The following is a 21,087-nucleotide window of genomic DNA, read 5'->3' as shown; positions in this document are numbered from 1 at the left end:
ACCGCTCCTACCTCCCCAGATGTCCAGGCCAGACGGGACCAATGTGGCCCAGGTCAAAGACTCATTGACTTTAAGGTCGGAAGGGACCATGGTGGTCCCCCAGTCTGACCTCCTGCACATGGCAGGCCTCAGAACCTCACCCCCCACTCCTGTAACAGGCCCAGACCCGCTGGCTGAGGGACTGACGTCTTCAAACCATAAAGACGCCACTTTACAGAGAATCCGCCGTTGACGCTGGTTTAAACCGATAAGTGACCCGTGCCCCAGGCTGCAGAGGAAGGGGGAAAAAAACCCCAGGATCTCTGCCAATCTGCCCCAGCCCCGTGGCGACACTCCCCCAACAACTGCACCAGCTCTCGTTTGGTTTTCGTTTTTTAAAATCATTTTATTGACTTGAACTCAGCCTCCCAGTCAGCCGCGCGCGCACGCGTTCCCAGGGAGGCGAGAGACAGCGGAGAGCGCAAGGCAGAGCTGCCGCGTTGCATGTCCTACAGCCCCGAGGCAGGAGCTGGGACTTCACAGTTTCTTAAGACAGTCTGAAAGAATCCCCTAATGAAGCAGCCACACTAGACGAGCCCCCTTGACCGAAGCGATAAGGACTTGCTAGCCCACCCACAGCCATTGTGCAGTCTTTGCCGACATTGCTAAGCCCCTGGTATCTTTTTATTACAGCCACGCATCTGGATAGAGCTTAATTAACCGAAGGCCTGGTCTGGAGTCTGTGGGCAAACTTCTCCCTCCCTGAGAGAGGCACTGGCCCGGCCCACAGCTGCGGAAGAGGAGCAGGGAGCTGTGGGGACCCTACTGCGGGTTTGGAGGATATAGGGTTATCTCTAGGCGCTGACTGAAGTCAGGCACGTGCTCCGTTTGGCCCCCCACCCCGGCCCCGCGAGCTGGCCCTGAGGAAAGGCGTATCCAGCTAGCGCGTCCTCGCGACGGCCTGGCTTTTAATGCAAAGGCGGGGGCTGTAAGCGGTGCACAGGAGCCGCGCCAGGAGCCGCGGGGCGACAGCAGGTCACGGACGCTTAGCGGGAGGCGAGACGCTGCCAGGAGGCGCAGGGGGCTCTGCGGAAGTCAGGGGAGCGGCCGGGCGGGCTCCCGGGCGGGGACGGCAGCTGTCCTGAGAAAGGAAGGAGCAGTTAGTGAGAGCAGGGGAGGGTCTCGGGGCTCTGCGTCCCTCCCCGTCAGCAGCCGTCATCGCGGAGGGCACCCCCCGCCGCTAGTCACCACCACCCACAGCGCCTCCGCCTGGCAGGGCAGAGCAGAGCTTTGTTGCTGTCCCGGGGCTGAGGGCAGCGGTCCCCAGTTCCCCCCCGGCGCCCCGCACCCCCTGGGGCTCTGCCGTCCGTCCCCACCTCTTATGCCTGGGGCTTCCTCGACTTCCCGTGCTTGGCTCCCTTTGGCCGTTTCCCCTTCCCGGGCTGGCCAGCTGGGGGCTGTGGCTTCTTCACATCCAGCTTCTGCATCCGGTCACGAACCCACTGAGCAGTGGGGGGAGCACAAAGATTCCTGTTCTTCTTGGTGATGAACCTGCGTCATGACAGAAGCGTTGTCGTCTGGGGAAAGCCCAAACCCTGCTTCCCTCCCCCACCCATCAGGACCAAACCCCGAGCCGTGGGGAAGGGCAGGAACCTGAGTCTGCATTGCCCCGGGCACCCGCAGGGCACCGCCGTCTGGGGGGGCCGGCTGGTACTTACACCACAGCTGCGAGCCGGCAGCCGGTCTCGGGGCCCTGGGTTTTGTAGGAGGACAGGAGATGGAGCGGGATGGGACGGTTCTTGTGGCTCAGGCAGCAGTCGGAGGCCTGGTTCTCGCTCCCTGGCGGGCAAAGCAGACGAGGCAAGGGCCAGGGGTGAGACGTGGGCGGAGGATGTGGTTTGCCGGGGTGATGCCGCTGGACAGCTGCGTGCAAAGCAAGAAGCACCTTCCCCATCCCCGAGCCCCTGACTGAGCATCAACGGCCACGCGTGGGGCTTGCCGGACCCAGGCACAGCTCAGAGGGAGCGTCCCTTGCACTGCTCGGCCAACGCCCCGCCACCCTGACCTGCGGCTCCATAACCCCCGGAGCGCCCCTTGCAGCTCTCTGCTAACCCGCAGCCTCTCCTGCTAACCCAGCCCTGGGCTGCCCCACTCCAGCCCCGCTCCCAGCTTCCCTCGGACAGAGGCTGCAGGTCACACGGGCTGTTCTGGTGGTTATCGAATGCACGGCCCTAGCGGCCACGCTGCTGGGACACCCTCTGCCACATTCAGCCGCTGACTAGGTCGCCTGAATCAACTGCTTTCTCTCGGCAGGACGGGGCAATCTCTGCCCCACGGCCCGAAGTCCTGCCAGGAAGCGGGCAGCTCTTGAAGCTCTCTGCAGGCTGGCGCAATGACCCCGCGGGGCACCCTGGCCACAGAGCAGGCGGGGCCCCCTGCTCCAGGGTTTAACGCACCGGCTGAACATTGCAGGCGCTGAGGACAGCGCTCTTTGCGGGGGGGAATCACAAAGCGCATAGCCAAGCTGGGCCAGCGCTTGCGTAACGCCGGGTCAGCGACGGCCAGGATCAAACCTGGGACCTCTGGAGCTCCATGCACGAGCCTCTCCGGCATGGCTCAGCAACGTCCAGCTGCCACAGCCGGGGGACAAGCTGGCTTGGGTCACACATAGGGCCCCCTTCCCAGGTGGGGACTTGCAGGCAGACCTGGCCGGGACCCCTGCCTCGCCCCACCCAGTTGCAACAGGTTGGGGCAGGTGAAGACCGGGGGGAGTGGCCACCTCACCTGGGAAGGGACTGGGAGGGGCTGGGGGGAAGAGGCCAGTCCCCCATGAGGGGCTGGCGGAGAGAGACCCCCAAGAATGGGGCTCCCCAGATGGTCGCTGCTGTACCTCCCAGCTAAGCTGCTAGCAGAGTCCCTCTGCGCTGCGATCCTGAGAACTCACAAACCCTCCGACTCCCGCACTGCCTGTGAGTCGCTTCTGACTGCAAGGCGGTGCCTGGCCCTTCGGGTGTGGAGATGCTCCCCGGGACCCAGCCAAGGACCCAGATCTAGGAGGGGGCTGCACGGGTGTGTGGAGACCCGGGGCGGGGGGACCAGGGCAGACTCCAGCCTGGCTGCGTAGAGAGGGGATCCCGAGCACGATGCCTGTGAGACTCCGTCACAGTGACCCCGCGCCCTGCCAGCCGTGCCCGCTCCCTCCTCACCTTCCCTTCCCTGGACAAGCAGCACAGCGGATCGAGCAAAGCACCAGCGGCCAAAGGGTTCAAGGTTCAGGCACAGCCAGGGCAAGGGCTAACCCCCGTGGCTGGCTGCTCCGAGGTGCACCCGTTCCCCACCCCACGGCACCCACCCACCCCGCCTGGGACCATGCAGATCCCCTTGCGAGTGTACCTTGGGCGTTGCAGACGCACAGGGCAGCCGCCAGCAGCAGCAGGACACGGAGGGTCATTCTGGCCAGCAGTGGGACACAAAGCGATCTCTCAGGCTGAGCAGGCAGAGCTGAGATGCTTCATCCTCTTCCACTCCCTGCATTTATACCTTGCAGCATCCAGCTTTCACTTTCTATTCTTGCAACAGCCTGGCCGGGGGCCCATTGCATCCCCCCTCCCGCCCAGCACAGGCTCAGCTCAAGTGTGCAGAGCTGGGAGGGTCTGGGGACGGTTCCTGGCAGGAGCATTTCCCCTCTGCGGATTTGTTCTGGCTCGTTCTTGGCTGGCCCCAGGCCAGGGACAAGCCAGGGGCTGTGGCGAGGGGTCAGGGCCGGGCGCGGGAGTATCAGCCCCAGAGCAGAGAGAGTCTCCCACTCTTCCAAAGCCGACTCAGCTCCTGCAGCCCCATGGGGACCCGCAGAGCCCAGAGCCTGCTGGTTCTGGCGCCGGCCCAGCCGCCCCTGCAAACGCACCGCGTCCCCAGGCACCGTGCAGCCCCGATCGGGCGGGCGCTGGGCTCGTCCGTGTGTTTCCAACACAATCCAAGCCAGGACGGAGCCAGCTGGCCTGGAGACAGTAGGAGCCAAGGGCCCCCCAGCCCTGCCCTGTGCCACGAGCCCCCCAAAGAGTCAGGCCTCCCCAGAAGCGGCCCGAGTGCTCTGCAGTCCCAGGAGGTTTGAATACGACGTCCCACAGCCAGGTCCGTGCTGGGACCAGACACGAGCCCCGCTCCAGCCAGACAGGGGCCATCGAGCCAAGAGCCCTGGGGAGACCCCGTTCCCGGGGGTCCCAGCCCACCTCTGAGGGCCCAGAGCCCCAGGCTTCAGAGAAGCGTCCGTCCACCTGGGGTCCTACCCACGCCCGTCCTGAACTCGGGGTCACTCGCGGGTACCCCCAGCCTGGCCTGTGCACAGCGCCCCCCCCCCACTGTGCCCATCGCCCCCAGAGGGCATCCATCGCCCACCCCCTTCCCAGCCACTCTGCGTTTGGATCAGTGGCCCCAGCCTCTGGGTTGGGGGCAGATTCTGGGCTGGTGACTGGACTCGCGGCCCCCTCGCCCTCTCCAAGGGCCCCCGTGCCCAGCGCCATTGCTGCCCCGTGAGCTGCCAGCCGGGCTCCCCCCCTCACTCTGCGCCCCGCAGGCCCGGCCCAGCTCTCAGCGCAGAATCTCGGCACTTCTGCCCTGCGGAACCGCCTGGGCCCAGATCTAGGGGCTCCCACCGGGCAGAGGCTCTCTGGGGACGCAGCCCCACCCCAGGCACATCCCTGCCGGGGGGCACAGCCTGGGCAAACCATGTACCGTGACCCAGCAGCCCCCCGTGAGCCAGGCCTCCCCTCGGAGCAGGCGGGGCCCCAGGCGCCTGCTGCCCCCGTTAGCGCGCTCAGAACAAGGCCAAGGCCAGGCAGCTCGCAGAGCCGCAGCTTTATGGGCACCGAGATCGAAGGCCTTTGCTGCGATCGACACTGGAGCCTCCCGGCGGCAGAGGAACCGGAGCAGGGCCTGAGGGCTCAGGCGCCCGGGGCCAGCTGGGCCTGGAGTCGCTGGGACCAAACCAGCCCCCGGCGGTGGAGGGAGCAAATCTTCACGCCGGATCTGCCTCTGCCCGGGGGCAAGCAGGGCTGGATCGGAGCCTCGCTGGGGGACAGGAGGGGGGGCATCCAGCTGTCCCCCTGCCCGCCTTGCCGTCTGTCCATCTACCTGTCTGCCCAGCCGTCCGTCCATCTGCCCAGCCACCCATCAGTGGCTCCCCTGCTGGCGCAGCGCGCTCTGCTCCTATTCCCACGTCCCCGCCCTGCCCCCGCCGCGCAGGGTGCTTTGAAATGAAGCTTCTCAGCCCGAGAGCCCAGCTCTGCCCAGATAAACACTGAGCTCCCGGCTGAAAATCGGCCCCTTCTCCCCCCCGGCAGCTCCTCCACCTGCAGCCCTGCCCTGCCCTCCCCACTGCCCGGCCCCAGGGACTGCCTGGGGCATCAGGCCGGGCTCACGGCGTGCTCGGAGGGCGACTGAGCCAGGAGACGGCCCTGCTGCTGGCACCCTTCCAGCCACGCCATGCTGGAGCCCCAGCAGCTGCAGTCCCACCGAGGCATGGAGGGCTGGGCATGGGGCGCCCCATACGGGCATGGTGCAGGCAGTGGGTGGCACGCAGGGCCAGGCAGGGAGGGCTGCCTACGGGGATGGTGCAGGCAGGGCTGAGTTCATGCCAGGGGCCCTGAAGCTGCTGTTCATGTTTGCGTCTGACTTTTCAGACGAGCCGGGGAAGAGGCGAGGTGAGGTGAGGGGTCCAGCCAGCCGCCGGCTCCCAGCTCATTGGAGCCCAGGGCTGCAGGAGGAAGCTGGGCTATGCAGGGACATCTCCTGCCCATCTCAGCCCTGACACCGAGCAGGAGCCAGGCCACGTGGACAGGCCGCTAGCACCAACCTGTCTTTGCACGTGAGGCCAGGGCCGTTCGGGTCAGCGTGAGCCTCCCAGAGAAACCGCCTGGGAGCCCGGAGAGCAGATGGGCCCCAGGATCCTGGGAAGAGCCAGGGAGATACGGCTCCAGGTGACCGGCTGTTTCCAAAGGCTCCTGATAAGGATGCTCAGAAACGATTCTCAAGGCCAGTGAGTCACTGGCCAGAGTCTTGTGGGTTAGCACATCCGGCTGTGCTGACGCCCCTCAGAGCAGGAGGCCAGCGCTAGGCCCAGTGCAGCCCCAGGCGTCAGTCAGTCAGTCAGTCAGTGGGGACAGGACAGCAGCTGGGGCTGTGTGGCAGGACCCCAAGCCAGCGCGGTCAGTCACATCCGTGGAGGATGCAGTCCCACGCGGCGGAGCATTGGGCAGCAGCGCCTGGGCAATCCCAGCCGGATGCAGGGAAGGTGCAGGGTCAGACGCCTCCCAACGCTGAGGGAGGAAGCTGACGGCTCGACGGGGCGGAGGGTCGCCGCAGAGAAGCAAGCCGGAGCCAGCGTGGGTAGAAACCAGCAGGTACGCCTGCCGCCCACGCAGGGGCCGTGGGACTGCAAATGGGCCCACCAAGAAAGTGGGGAGAAAACAGCCCTGGACAGACGTGGACGGGCCCAGCCCGGAACAGCTGCCCCCCAGGGGTGCGTGCTGAGAGCTGCCGTCTCTTCCCACAGGGGGATCCCTGCCTCCCGTACACAGCCGTGCAGAACAGACCTGGAAATGGCTGGGCAGGGCCTCTGGTCTGCACTGTGCCAGGGGCAGATTGGTCCCTTCTAGCGGGTCCCAGGCTTGTGGCCAGCACGGGTCGTTGCAAGAAAGACCGGGCGTGGCTAAGAGAGAAGGGCCCCCCAGCACGCTAGAGGTCCATGCGGTGACTGCAAGACTCCGATTGCTTGGCTGAGACGGGGAAAGGAATCAGCGGGAAGCACCCAGGCGTATGAAAAGGCCCCCCGAGAACGCAGGTGTGGAGGGATTCACCCCCCAGCTTACAGCAGGACTCCAGCCGTTCCAGAGAAGGGGTGAGACCCCTGCAGCCAGCTCCTGGGGGACAAGCTGCTCTGCGGGAGGGACCCCCCGGACCCTGTGAGTTAGAGACGCTCCGGCCCTGAGGCACACGGGTTCCTTGTGAACATTCATTGCACCCCGCTTCTCGTGCTGGCACTCGGGTCTCTACAAGCTGGATAATTCCCCGGCCAGCCAGAGCAGCTGTACTCTGCAGGGTCGGACGGGGCAATCGGAGATCAGGCTTCAGTGGGCTAGGAAAGTCAGCCCAGGCATTGCTAACTGACTGCCAGGCCGTGGCTCTGGGCCCAGGCCAGCAGAGCTCCCTTGATGCCGATGGCCCATCCAACGCTCGCACACCTCCCCAGGTGGGAGGGAACCTGCACCCCACCCCCGCGCTGCGCCAGGAAGGCCGGCCTCGAGAGCCGGTCTGCCTGCTTTTCCCACGCCCATCTCCCAGCTTTCCCGCGCAGCCCCCTCTGCACTGAGCCCCTCCCTCGGCCTTCCCCCTTCTGCCAGGCCCAGGGCTAGGGTCCTGTCTCGTGCAGAGGGGCACGTGTTCCTGTGGGGCCTGGTTCCCCGTCTCGTTAGTGGCAGCTCTGCAGACGTGCATGGGATGTCTATGTGACGTGCAGCGCCTGGCACTATGGGGCTGGACCCCGGGGGGCCATGTGCAGAGCCAATTCCAGACCTGCGTTTGCAATCACCAGTGCGTGTACCTCTGACACAGGCGCCGTGTTCCCCCCGGCGGTGGGGTCCCTGGTAGCCCCACAGCGTTGCAAGACCCAGGCAGGGCCCGGCAGGCGTGAGGCCTCCCATTTCGTGGCCCAGTGGCTCGGGGCAGCGTCAGGACGGCACGCGGCGTGTGCAGCCAAGGCTCGTGGGCCGGGCACCTGGCCAGGGCAGCACCTCGAGCCCCTCACAGCTCGGCAGGAGATGCAGAGCCAAGGCGTTCAGAGCAGCCTGCGGGAGCCGGGATCGCCGTCATCCTCGCCAAGACCCTCTGCAGCCGGGCCAGTCCCACCAGCAGCCGCTCGCCCATGGCCCTGGTGCATACGGGCTGATGGCGTCTGAAAGGCTGTGCCGGTTCGACCTGCTCTGGGGAGGAGCGTGGGGAATAGAACACCAACAGCCCGTCTAGGCCTCCCCAGGCTGCCGGCTCCGGGGGCGTTAGATGGGGCCAGCAACGGGGGAGGGGGATTTTCCATAGTGTAGACAAGGCTTGGGAGCCTGGCATAAACCACGGGGCATCTGCATCAGTGAGAGATCTGTCAGCCAGCCGGACGTGTGTATGGGGAGACAGACAGACAGACGCACAGCTGATGGTTCCCTGCATGGACCCTCGGACTCATTGCTAATTTATGTCGTCTCTCCTCCCACCCAGGTGCTCAGAGCCAGCGCTCCGTGGCCCCTGCGCCAGGCGGGGCCCCCGGTCTGCGGCAAAGTCCCCGGCTGGGGCCGTCTCTGGCGGGACTCTGGCAGTGTCAGCCCCGTTTGTCCTGGACTGAGGTAAGGGGATGAGGAGCACCTTCCATGCAGAGCCCCTGGTTCTGGAGGGGCCGGACTGTCGAGCCCTGGCGTCCCCAGACCAGGCCAGCAAAGGTTGGAGCAGCCCAGCACCTCTCCTGACGGGAGGTCTGTCTGGGCACAGTCCCCCCATCCCAGGGCTCCCTGCTCCGGGCTGGGAAGCCCCGGCATGTGCACGTGTTCTCATGTTTCAGGATGCTAAACAGCCGTCCCTGGCGACGGGCCACTCCTGGCTCAGCTCCCTGCGCTGGCGGGAAAGAGAACTAGACCCTGCTGGAAAGGAGCCAGGGCCTCCCTGAAGAACTCGCCTGTCCTGCCTGAGCCAGAAGACCCCGCGCAGGGGATGGGCAGGGGACGGGGAGCCAAGGCACGGCGGGGGGGGGCTGGGCAGGGGCAGGCAGCAGCATGAGGCTGGCTGTGCCCATGCGGCAGGCCCGACCAGGGGAGCAGGGGCATTGCATGTGCATGCAGGAACGTGCATCCGTGCAGGGGCACCAGGACACGTGCAAGGCACACACGTGTGCGTGCATGTTCCATTCCCTGGCTCCATCGCTGCCTGGGGGGCCAGGAGTCCCACGTGGCCCCAGGGGGCTACGAACTGCCGTTCCCCGCCCCGCCACGGGCCCCGGCCCTGTCCGCCCCTGGGCCCAGGGGCCTCTGCGGGAAGCATCCTGCAGCCAGTGAACGCCCGCTGCAGACTGGACACGGGGCGTGGGGCGCCAGAGAGCATGTGGGGCGCAGGGGGATTGCACAGTGCCCGGGGCTCACAGGGACCCAAGGATGTGCAGAGACCAGGGCAGATCACCCTGGCCCAAGCTGCTGTGCCCCTCCTGCCGCTCAGGAGCTCCCCGGCCCGGGTGAGAGAAGAGGAGAGAACAGACAATGGACCCAGCCCAGATCAGTGGGGAGGAGAGGGCAGGGGGGAGACTGGGGAGGGGGGAGGTTCAGAGCTGGGCCCTCTGAGCCACAGGAGCTGCCCCTTTGGGGGTGAGGGGGTGAGGGGGCTCCTTGGCCGTTGCCCCACCCCGCGCCTGGAGCAAGAACGAGGCCAGCTGCCTCCGAGGTGCCCAGCGATCTGCCCCCCGCTGCCTCCCCCAGGTGGCTGTGGTACCCGCCTCCCCGCGTGACCGGCTGTGCCCCCACGTCCGCTTCCTGCACTGCGCATTCCTCATCCCCCTTCGGAGCAGCCCGGGAACCTGTGCACGGGGAGCTCGGCCTGGAGCAGCGGCAATCGCCCCGGAGCCATGGCCCCTTCCCAGCAGCGCAGCCGTGCGGGATCTGGGGGGCTGGCGGGGGGCACATCGCCCTGTGCCCAGCAGGATCTGCTGTCTGATCTGCAGCAGCGTCTCAGCTCTGGGTGAGGTCTCTCGAGACCTGCTCACCACAGGGACGCCCCTTTCCCCCAGGATCCAGGGTCGGCAGCGGAGGAAGCAGCCATCTCGGCTCTCCTCTGCCCACCTCTGGCTGGCAGCCTGTGACCCCCAGTCTAATTACCAAGGGGGCGACCCCGGCGGGGCCTCGTCCCTGCCAACCCCACAGCAGTGTGGTTTGGAACCCGCCCCCCTCTCATCCTTGCTTCGTCCCATCGTGTGTGCGCTGCAGAGGCCAGGTCCCAGGGAGGGATTGTGCCGGGGCCCGGGGCTACCTTCAGGGGGCAGAGCCTGTGCCACAACCAGCAGGGCAGCTGCGACTGTCACGGGTCTGGCCCAGCCTCAGGCTGCCTGTCACAGAAATGCCGCCGGGGGCTGGGACACTAGCTTAGAGAAGGGCAGGAACCGGCTGGTGTCTACAACCCCCCCCCTCCCCCGGCTCTAGCTCCCGCACCCCCACTGCTCCTATTCCAGCCCTGGGCTCTGGCCCCAGCTCTGCGGATCCCCCTAACCCTGACCCTCAGCCCCTTGATATGCCAGTCCTGGGATCCCCGCACACACTCAGACCCAGCTCTGCTGATGCCTCCGGCGCCTGACCCGCTGCCCGCCACCCACCGCGCCGAAGCTGCTGGTTTGCATTCTGGCATCGGTTTCCCCTTCCTCTCCACTGGCGACCTGGATTCCCTGCAGAGCAGCTGAACCAAGCAGCCTGCAAGAGCATCTGTCCCCAGGGAGCACACGCAGGCTGGTGGAAGACAGGAGCAGCTGGGCAGGGGGCCGGGAATTTCCCTTCATCCCAACTATGGGGCCACTGTGTCCAAATCAAAGGAATTGCTAACAGGAATAACAAGGCCCTTCTCCCTTTTAACCCTCTGGCCAGCAAATTCCTTCCTGCAAAGCCCTCGATTCCCACGGGCACGTGAGAAGAGGCTGTGTGAGTTCAGGCCTGGAAAGCCCCACAGCTCGGGAAGGACAGGCTGGCTGCTGGCTGCCCTCCAGGCCCACGGGATGGCCGGGCTGTATGGACCAGGCAGAAGAGAATTGCTGGAAAGCTGTCCCTGAGGTTGATGGGAATAGCAGGGATCTGCATCCTGGGCGGAGCGTGCCCCGGGAGTCCCCTCCTGGCTGCCACACATTGCAGGCTGGGGCTTTAGGGCTGCCTTTCCCATTACCTGGGAGTCCCCACCCCCACCGGCAGGGGCCAGGGCCTGGGGAAGAGAGGAGCGAACCCCTTCATTGCTGGGGACGTCTCCCCTGCCTGCCCAATGACTCTGTTAGTGGCAGGCGTGGAGACTGCATACAGCAAACGGTCTTTCGCTCACCTCTTTCCTCCAACACACTTCGGACACAACCCCCCTCCCACCCGCGAGCCAGGGCAGTGTCATTATTCCCATGTGACACATGGGGAAACTGAGGCACGGAATGCTGAAGAAACCTACCCTGGATACAGCGGCTCCAGCCAGCTACCGCCCAGTGTCAAGCCTCCCCCGCCTGAGCCAGCTCCCAGAGAAGCTCATCTAAGCCTGGCCGTGAGTTCCTCTAACGGAAGCGAACCCGGCACCAGCTCGAGTCAGGCCAGGACGTGGGACTGCCACCGCGTTAGTGGCACTGAAGGACGAGCTCCTCCCGGCAGTGGCCAGAGGACAGACATCCACCCTCACCCCCCGGCCCATGAGATCCTGCTGTCTCGCCGGACAGGGGTCCCGGGGACTGTGCTGATGAGGTGTGAGTCCTCCCTGGAGGGACGCACCCTGCAGTCATGGCGCGGTCTCCCTTGGTCGAAGAGACGCATGACTGGCCAGTTCGGGCTAGCTTCCTACGTGTCCACATGGCTGGGAGGCTCCGTCCCATCCTGACTGAGGACGACCAGCCTTGGTTATTCATCTCTGTGTCGCCGCTCGGCTGCCGTCCAGCTCGGCGAGATAGCTGGACAGGAAGCCGTCGGCACTTAGGAAACCCCAGCTGGGACAGGAGGAGGCAGCGCACCTCCTCAGCCACGGGGAGCACGCCCCCCCTTTCCTCTGCTCCCTACCCCGGCTTCCCATCGAATAGGAAACCCAGTTCAAAGGCTCAGGCCTTCCCTCCACAGCGCTCCGAGGCCTGCAGTCGACCACTCCACCCCTTGGGCCCGTGGGACTCTCAACCCCGAGGTGAAGGGTGGTCTGGGCAGGAGACAGAACGCCCGGACTGTGGAAGGACCTTCCCAGGAGCTAAGGAGCATCCCAAACTCACCCCCTTGCGCTGCGAGCGCCGGGTGCGTTCCTTGGCCCTGCCTTTGCTACCAGGCTGTATGGATGTTGTGGGCCGTGGGAAGCGGAGCGGCTAGCCAGTGCCGCGCGGCTCGCAGGTGGTCTGCGTGAGGAGGAGACCTTGAGGAGAGAGGCAGGTGTTTCTTTGATGCAAACCTATTTCTTTACAGGTCCTGTTCCCCTGAATGCAGCAGGAATCACACACTGGGAGACGGTTTCTTTGCTCACAGCCCAACCCTCTTTTCCGCCAGCGCTCAGCCCAGAAGCTCTCTCCAGGGTTTCGTCAGGGTGATATTACAAGCACTCCTCTGGCTTTGTCTTGCTGCCTTCTCTGTTAGCTTCTCTGGTGTTTTTACTCTGTCTCTCTCTCACACACCCCCCTGCATCGGATCAATCCCCACCCTGCCGTTGTTATCCAACTCCCCCACCCCAGGAAACCCATTGGACCGCATCTGCCCAGACTTGCATGTGGACTAGTCCTTCAGGAGCGGTTTTTCCATCCACCGATCACTGCATAAAGGGACATGCCTGTTCCCTCATTCGGCCTCAGCTGAAGGGCCTGTCCCAGCCAAGAGCTCACTGAGATAGTCTGATCGCCCAGCCCCAGCCTCCAAAAAACAACGCGCTCCAGCTGCCCTTCACGCTGCCCTTCGCCCAGCGCACTTTTAGGAAACACTAGAGCACTTGTTCGTAATCTGCCTCCCCCGCTTCTCCTTCCTTACAGGCCTGGAGCGCTGAACCAGCCAACTGCCCCGGCATTTCGAGCGGCGCCAGTGGCATCCGAGTTAGCACGCACTGAGTGACTAGGGCACTTTCTGAGAGCTATTGTCCCAGGCTTCTGGCAGACTCAGGCAGACGTCTCAGCGTCTGACACGTCACGTGCGGAAGGTTTTTGTCACAATCATATTAGAGGCTCTTTATTAATTTTTTTTTTAATGAAAGCTGAAGGCAGAGAACTGGAGAGTCGGTGGCCCCACATCTAGCCCATCCCTGTCCCCTGCCCCTGGGGAGGAACACACCCCGTGCACTGGGAAACCCTGTTACAACCTACGGTATTCTGAGTGCACTTCTTCCCACAGGTTTCAGGCACAAGTGTGTCACGGCGCATGTGCCAACCACGTTCCAGCAAGGCTCTGCCTTCTTATAGCATCATCCGGTCCGAGGCAAAGGGGCACAAGAACGGGTCAGAGAGAAGAACCGCAAGACACAGGCACAGGCAGCGCCTGACTCTGGGGTGGAACTCTGCCCGCTGCATCGCTCACGCCACCCAACCAGCCAGCCCTGGGATTCTGCTTGTCCCCCAGGGTGCTGGTAATCCCGTGGCCACAGCTGTCCTCTGGCGGGTCTGTGGAAGGCAAAGCTTTCAGCAGGATTAAGTTGCTTGCCAGACAGGTCACAGCACAGAGAAGCAGGTTTAGGCGAGCTCAGGCAGATCAGCCAGACCCTCATTAGACAAGAGAGAAAGGCAGCGTTTCCCTGGCAGGGAACAAAGCGAAGAGGAGCCCGACACACAAAGCTGGGGTGTGAAGGCCGTGAGGATGTGTGCATTGCTTCTCTACCTTTATATCAGGCAGCCGAGGGCAAGGAATGGTTCCAAGCAGAAGCTCTGCAATGAAGCCAGGAGACAGAGCAGCTTTAGGGACAACGCTGCTCCTCTTCTTCTAGGCGAGCTCCTTGTTCAGTGTTAGAGGAAAGTCATGGATTCGATGATCCATGGCCACTAGCCTGAGGCAGAGGGAGAGCAGGGGGCTTGAGGCCCATCTCAGGAGGTCCCGGGACACAGCTCTGGTGATGGTTCCCTTTTCTCCTTCAGCCAGAACATCCTTCAAGATCAGGAGCCGTTACCCACACACACTGGGGCACCCCGCCTTTCCCCCGATCCACAGGGCTCAACTTCCCAACCAGTCAGACTTCCCAACCAGCCACAAACTGCACTTCTGAATCCCCACAGAAGCCAGTACACAAATACACACAGCCCCCTTTACTGAATTTCAGCTTCTGGCTCCCATAACCCAGTTAAGGCACCCCCACCCTTTCCCAGTCCGTAGGGCTCTGGCGGAAAGGCACCTGTCCGCACCCAATTCACACTCTAGGGCTCAGGGTCAGCCTTTCCCAATCTGCAGGGCTCCGGATGTATTTTTCCTGCAAGTTTGTGGGGCCTTTTACCAGTGAAGGAGCCTTACCCAGTAATCTCCTTATTCTCTGTTTATTACCAAGTACCAAGACAGAGCGCACACGCTAAGCACACAATGCTCACCACTCCCAATAAGACATGTGACCCGTCCCGTGCCCAGGGCAGCCCCCTGAGAATGCCCAGGTCAGGGCAGGCTGCAAATGGAGAGCAGATTTTCCCGGCACTGGTGGGTGGCACTGAAGCCAGACTTCCCAACCAGCCACAAACTGCACTTCTGAATCCCCACAGAAGCCAGTCCACAAATGCCCACAGCCCCTTTTACTGCATTTCAGCTCCTGGCTCCCAAATCAGCACTAGGTCCAGGAAAGAGACCAGTTATTTAAACTCTCTGCTCTTTGCTAAAAAGGTTCCCTCTGACCCAAAAGGGTCAGTCACAGCACCAGATCAATATAAGTTTGGATCTTACCCAAAATACCACACTGCCAGCCAATCCTTTAGTATCTAAACTAAAGGTTTATTGTAAAAAGAAAGAAAGAAACCATGAGAGAAATGTGAAAGGGTCAAAGCAAACCAGATACATACAAATGATTGAAAGTCCATGTACATCCAGTTTCTGGGAGAATTGTGGAGTTGCAGGCTTGTACAGTTCCTCTGGCACACATCCAACACCTGGATGGGTCTTACTCCTTCGGCTCAGTTGCAAGTGAATTGATCCAGAGGCAGGTGTGTGTCAGTGACTGGACAGGAACAAAGGCAAAATGGTTTCTGTGGTTTGATCTTATATACCCTCTGCCCCTGGCCATGCGGCCTGTGGAAACTTACAGGAGCTAAAATGGAGTCCAGAGTCACACGGGCAATCCTGGTCACTCTTCAGGTCTGCCTTTAGTTTCTTCCTGGGCCCTTTGCTTCTGTAAAGGTTTTGTGGGCCATTGTCCTGCCATGTCTCTGTCTGGGATGTGTCTTACACAGCATAGTTTGAAACACAGATACATCAGATCTGTCCATAACTCCCATTACAGATACAACACATGAACACGAGTATTATCATCTTACTCAGCGCATCACATGCTTTCCAACAGCACCTGACATGGCAAACCTCACATGAATCGTTATCATTTTGACACACTGATGTTACACAATACAGTGAACACCCCTCCTTCGAGCCAGCCCGCGTGACACCCCCAACGCGAGACTGGTGTAGAAAGGAGTAATCAGAGCTCCTGCATACACCCCAAGGGCCCCCCTCATTCAGACAGCGTGACACCCCCCACGCAAAACTGATGCAGGAAGGAGAGCCCCTCGACACTGCTGAGTGCACCACAGAAACTTTCCCTCTTCCGTTTTTAACATGTTTCAAAGGTTTTACAAAGCATGCGGCACATGGTGCATTCCTACAGATCCTGGCATTAGCCACAAATTACAAGACTTAACATTGGCTCTGACGTTAACAGTAAAATCATGTTTGGCTAAAACAGGCTTTTCTTTGTAAGGCTCATTACGGAGGGAACCATGTTATTCAATCCTTTTACAAACCGTTGTAAGGGTTGAGTCAGTTCACTAGTGACACATGCTTCCCCACTGGCTGTGCTGTTACCTCCACATTTCCCTCCTGCTGGGGCTAGGCTTTGGGCCCCCACTCTGGCCCCCTCTAAAGAAACATTTTTTTCGTTGAGCCCTGACAAACTCATTCTTCATGTGACTCCAATTCTGAGCCGTTCTGGGCACGCCCAACTCACTGTCAGCTGGCAACACCCAATAGTCCTCTGTGCTAACAGCCACGGGTAGATCTTTCTCCCCCTTGTCAGGCAGGTAAATTGCATTAACACACACACTAGCTAGTTCACTAGTTTCCAAATTCCTGACTGTTATCTCTTTCAAGTCTGGGCTTGGTTTTAAAGAGATATCCACCATTTTCACTAGCCTTCCACAAACAGGGTTCGGATGTTTTTTCACTGCCAGTCTCTCTGCCAGTGACTCCACATAGCATCAGATGTACCTAAGAGACTACACCATACACCCACAGCATTCAGAGGTGAGAGTTTGTCTGCCACCCCCTCTTTTCCCAAGAGATCAACAGCACAACTGTCCTGCTGGGTCCTGCTGGCTTTAGCTGCCCCATTTTTTCCTTGAAACTGAGACACTCTCTGTTCCCTTACAGACCTACCAGCCTGGAGAAATTCAGGTTCCAACATCCTTGTCTCCCCACCATAATGATTAAGCACAGCCATTTGGTTACGGTCTGTTTAAGCTTTTTAATAATTTTCACCTCATCTGGAACCTTTCCCAAGGTATCCAAACGGGACCTTTCTGAAACCCAGTCAGTGAATCCATCCCCATTTGGAAAACTTTGGCAGTTAGAAACTGAACCAAGTTTCTTGACATGTCAGTTGTCGCTTGCTGCTGGCAGTGACTCCGCTGGGGCTAATTTAACCAGTTCACGTCCACAACCTTCAGTTGCAGAAAACGGCTTGCAAAAGCCATCCGGAGGTTTTATCCCTTCAGGAGCAGTTTTAGGCAATAATCCATTTTCCACAAAAATGTCCTTTTCCTCTTTAGCTAGAGGTTGCCCCAAAGAAACATCTCCCTGAGCCCTAACAGACCCCTTCCGGGTTTCAGTTAAGTCCAAGACCAAATCCGAGATCACCGGCACCCCCTCAATTAGCATCCGCTGAGAGGCACCCCCTGTCTGCTCTTTAGACAGAACATGGGAGATGAACTCTTTCTCTGCAGACAAACTGCTATTCTCAACATCCAAGCAATCTGAAATTTTCTCCCCTTTGTCCCAGCCCACCTGGCTGTATCCAGACAAACTTTAGGAGACCGGGGTAGCTCCCCCGATGGGCAAGCCATTACCCCCAACAGACACAGGCTTAGGAACTTTTCCCTTCTGGGTCTCAGTTGAATCCAGAACCACTTCTGGTATACCAACTGTGAGAAATACCTTTGACTAAAAAGGTTTTAATAAAGAACATCGCTGTTGCGCTTTATATCCAGCTTGCATTCGACTAGCTGCAGCTTCCAGTCTTTGGTTCCTGGGCTGCCTTTCTCTGCTGGATTAAAGAGCCTGGTACTGCCAGAAATCTTCTCCCCAGGTAGGCACTTGTAGCCTGTAAATTGAACTTTCTCTTCAATAAACTGAACAGATTCAGCTCCTTTGACCACCCACCTTCAGGCAGGATTTCCAGGCCGCAAGACGTCCTCTCAGATTTGTGAGGATCTTGTTGAAGTGTGGACACCAGAACTGGACACAGTATTGCAGAAGTGGTGCCTCCAGTGCCATGTACAGTGCCAATACCACCTCCCTGCTCGCACTCAGAACTCCCTTGCTTTGTACATCCAAGGATCACGTTAGCCCTTTTAGCCACAACCTTGCACGGGTAGCTCAAGTTCAGCGGATTATCTGTCAGGACCCCTAGCTCTCAGAGTCACTGCTTCCCAGGATAGAGTCCCCCATCCTGTGTGACCCACATTCATTCTTCCTATGGGTTTGCATTTGCTTGCATAAACACAAGTAGGTAGGATCAGAGGCCAAAATAGGGCAAGAACAAGCTAAAAATTACTTAGACAAGTCAGATGTCTTCAAGTCACTGGGGCCTGATGAAATACAGCCTGGAACGCTCAAGGAGCTGACTGAGGAGGTATCCGAGCCATTAGCGATTATCTTCAAAAAGTCATGGAAGACGGGAGAGATTCCAGAGAACTGGAAAAGGACAAATCTAGTGTCAATCTATAGAAAGGGGAATAAGGACAACCCGGGGAATTACAGACCTGTCAGCTGAACTTCAGAACCTGGAAAGATAATGGAGGAAATAATGAAGCAATCAATTTGCAAACACCTAGAAGATAATGAAGTGATAAGTAACAGTCAGCATGGATTTGTCAAGAACAAATCCTGTCAAACCAACCTGAGAGCTTTCTTCGACAGCGTAACAAGCCTTGTGGATAGGGAGAAGCAGTAGATGAGATGTAGCTTGACGTTAGTAAGGCTTTTGATACTGTCTCGCACGACCTTCTCATCAACAAACTAGGGAAATAAAACCTAGGTGGAGCTACTATAAGGTGTGTGAAAAACTGGTTGGAAAACTGTTCCCAGAGAGCAGGTATCAGTGGCTCACAGTCAAGCTGGAAGGGCAGGTCGAGTGGGGTCCGGCAGGGATCAGTTCTGAGTTCGGTTCTGTTCAATATCTGCAACAGTGATTTAGATAACGGCATCACAGAGAGCACACTGATAAAGTTTGCAGGCAATACCCAGCTGGGAGGGGTTGCAAGTGCTTTGGAGGATAGGATTAAAATTCAAAATGATCTGGACAAACTGGAGAAATGGTCTGAAGTAAATAGGATGAAATTCAATCAGGACAAATGCAAAGTGCTCCAGTTAGGAAGGAACAATCAGTTGCACACACACAACATGGGCCATGCCTGCCCAGGGAGGAGTGCTGCGGAAAGGGATCTGGGGGTCACAGTGGATCACAAGCTAAATATGAGTCAGCAGCATAACACTGCTGCAAAAAAAGCAAACGTCGTTCTGGGATGTGTTAGCAGGAGTGTTGTAAGCAAGACACGAGAAGTAATTCTTCCGCTCTGCTCCATGTTAATTAGGCCTCAACTGGAGCGTTGTGTGCAGTTCTGGGTGCCACATTTCAGGAAAGATGTTGTTGGCCCAGTCCTGTTTTCATGAAATACATGAAAGAACAGAGGCACAAACACTCCCCATCCCCCCTTCCTACCAAGAGGCTCTTCACCCCAACACACGGCACCTTTCATCCAAAGCTAAAATCTCAACTGACTCGTATTGTTCCACCCTGAAATGTTCACTTCAGTCTTCTTAAAATATCCATTTACTGCATTTCATTGGAACAAGAGAGCCCAGAGCTTTGTCTAAGCTATTCTCTGTGAGTCCTACATGCCAGTTTGACATGGTTCCAACTCATATTATTTAGTAATAATTCAAGTCTGTCTGTTCTTTGAATAATTCTCTGTTGTAAGATTGTTTGTAAAACCGCTCCACTGACCATTGTCTCTGTTGATTTTACCCACTTTCAGAATATTTGTAAAAATCCTATTTTATCTGTGCTTAAGTCAACAATGAAAGAAGGTTTGCTTTAAAAGATATGTAAGTTCTTCAGCGAGGAGTTGGCCCTGAGTGACTGGAGTGTGAATGGCTGAGCAATTGGGGTGGGTGTAGACAGGGGGAGTGATTGAACAATGGTCAAACACAATAAAGAAAACACCAGCCTCACCTCAGATGTTTGAGGGAGGACGACAGGAGCGAAGACAATAACTTTTACCACTCAACTGGCCAAAGAGGAGCCCACCCTGATAACTCTGGAGCCAACCCACTTCAAAGGACAAAATCTGATCAGGCTTGCAACAATGCGGGTGATTAAGGATCACACCAAATGCAGATGCAGCAGGACAGAGCAAAAACCCACAGACTGACATGGGGTCTTTTCCCTATAAAATGGGACAGAAAGATGAAGGCTGGAGGTTCGGGTCTACATCACCAACCAGCCAGGAGTACCGGTGCGCATCGGCAGAACCTTGCTCCTCACCCTCGTGCTGCAGTCAGTGACCAGTGACTACCACGAGCACCGAGAGGCTGGTAACTAGAACATCTGTGAGACCCCTGTGTATGTTTGTCTGTCTCCCTGTCTGTGTGTGTGAGTGGGAATGAAAGTACCAATTAAAACGTGTGTCAACGAAGTATATTTCATTAACAAGAATCTCTGTAATTGCAGTATTGATACAATGTTGATACTGTTTTCCAAGTGTTTACATTATTGATACTAGTTCACTAAGTAAAGCACAATATTGATGTTGATTTTTTTTTACTGATACTGTTTACCAAATTTCTGTGTTCACAATACACGTGGCTTCTTGCCTTATCCCCTGACAAAGATCCTGTGATGTGTGTTGTTTGAATAATAATGTGGACAGATTGGAGAAAGTCCAGAGAGGAGCAACAAAAAGGATGAAATGTCGAGAAAACATGACCTATGAGGGAAGGTTGAGAACACTGGGTTTGTTTAGTCTGGAGAAGAGAAGACACGATAACAATTTTCAAATACATAAAAGGTTGTTACAAGGAGGATGGAAAAAAACCTATTTTTATTAACCTCCGAGGACAGGACAAGAAGCGATGGGCTTAAATTGCAGCAGGGGCCGTTTAGGTTGGATTTTAGGAAAAACTTCCTAACCATCAGAGTAGCTAAGCGGTGGAATAAATTGCCTAGTGAGGTTGTAAAAACAAGGAGAGTTCTGTAGCACTTTAAAGACTAACACATTTAATTTCTGCAGGCGTGAGCTTTCATGGGCTGTAAGGAATAGAAATCAGAGAGGAGGTATATATATATACATCTAAGGGTAAGGAACAACAATGGGGAAGGTAGGTATGAGCAAAGTCCATTCAGTTAGAGTAGTTGAGGCCTAGTCACAACCATTGATTAGAGGGTGAGAATGTGTGAGCAGTGACAATGACTTCTTGTAATGAGAGAACCATTCCAAGTCCTGTTCAGACCCAGTCGGACTGTGGCCAGTTTGCACATCAGTTCCAGCTCTTCAGTTTCTCGCTGAAGTCTGTTTTTGAAGTTGTTTTGTAGAAGTATGGCAACTTTCCAGTCAGCTACAGAGTGTGCTGGGAGGTTGAAGTGCTCTGCGACTGGTGTATGGATGTTATTATTTTTTATGTCTGATTTGTGTCCATTTATTCTTTTGCGCAGTGACAGTCCGGTTTGGCCAATGCACATGGCAGGGGGCATTGCTGGCACGTGCTGGCACATATTACATTAGTAGATGTGCAGGTGAATGAACTCCTGATGGTGTGGCTGGTGTGGTTAGGACCCGTGATGGTGTCACTAGTCGATGTGTGGGCAGAGCTGACAACGGGGTTGTGGAATCTCCCTCATTGGAGATGTTTAAGAGCAGGTTAGACAAACCCCTGTCAGGGATGG

General features: G+C 58.3%; 1 protein-coding gene across 1 annotated transcript; it reads right to left on the bottom strand.

Annotated features, from left to right (window-relative positions):
* Positions 1–372: 372 nt before the first annotated feature.
* On the bottom strand, positions 373–3,541 carry LOC137141780 (C-C motif chemokine 5-like). Its single transcript, XM_067530865.1, has 4 exons — positions 3,373–3,541; positions 1,698–1,818; positions 1,356–1,530; positions 373–1,120 (listed from the first exon to the last, which is right to left on the bottom strand). The coding sequence occupies exons 1-3, from the start codon at positions 3,428–3,430 to the stop codon at positions 1,359–1,361; spliced, it is 351 nt and encodes a 116-aa protein (XP_067386966.1). The 5' UTR covers positions 3,431–3,541; the 3' UTR covers positions 373–1,120; positions 1,356–1,358.
* Between the last annotated feature and the right edge of the window lie 17,546 nt (positions 3,542–21,087).

Source organism: Emydura macquarii, unplaced genomic scaffold (assembly GCF_026122565.2).
Source record: "Emydura macquarii macquarii isolate MOO-44397 ecotype Brisbane River unplaced genomic scaffold, CSIRO-AGI_Emac_v2 contig_3114, whole genome shotgun sequence".
Classification (NCBI taxonomy): domain Eukaryota; kingdom Metazoa; phylum Chordata; order Testudines; family Chelidae; genus Emydura; species Emydura macquarii.
The sequence above is the reverse complement of the archived record's forward strand: the minus strand, read 5'-3'. Positions and strand labels throughout refer to the sequence as shown.

Coding starts and splice junctions, on each gene's coding strand:
- LOC137141780 (XM_067530865.1), bottom strand. CDS start 3,430: ATGACCCTCCGTGTCCTGCTGCTGCTGGCGGCTGCCCTGTGCGTCTGC. Junction 1,819..3,372: donor GTGCGTCTGCAACGCCCAAG/GTACACTCGCAA, acceptor TTTGCCCGCCAG/GGAGCGAGAACCAGGCCTCC. Junction 1,531..1,697: donor TGCCGGCTCGCAGCTGTGGT/GTAAGTACCAGC, acceptor GTCATGACGCAG/GTTCATCACCAAGAAGAACA.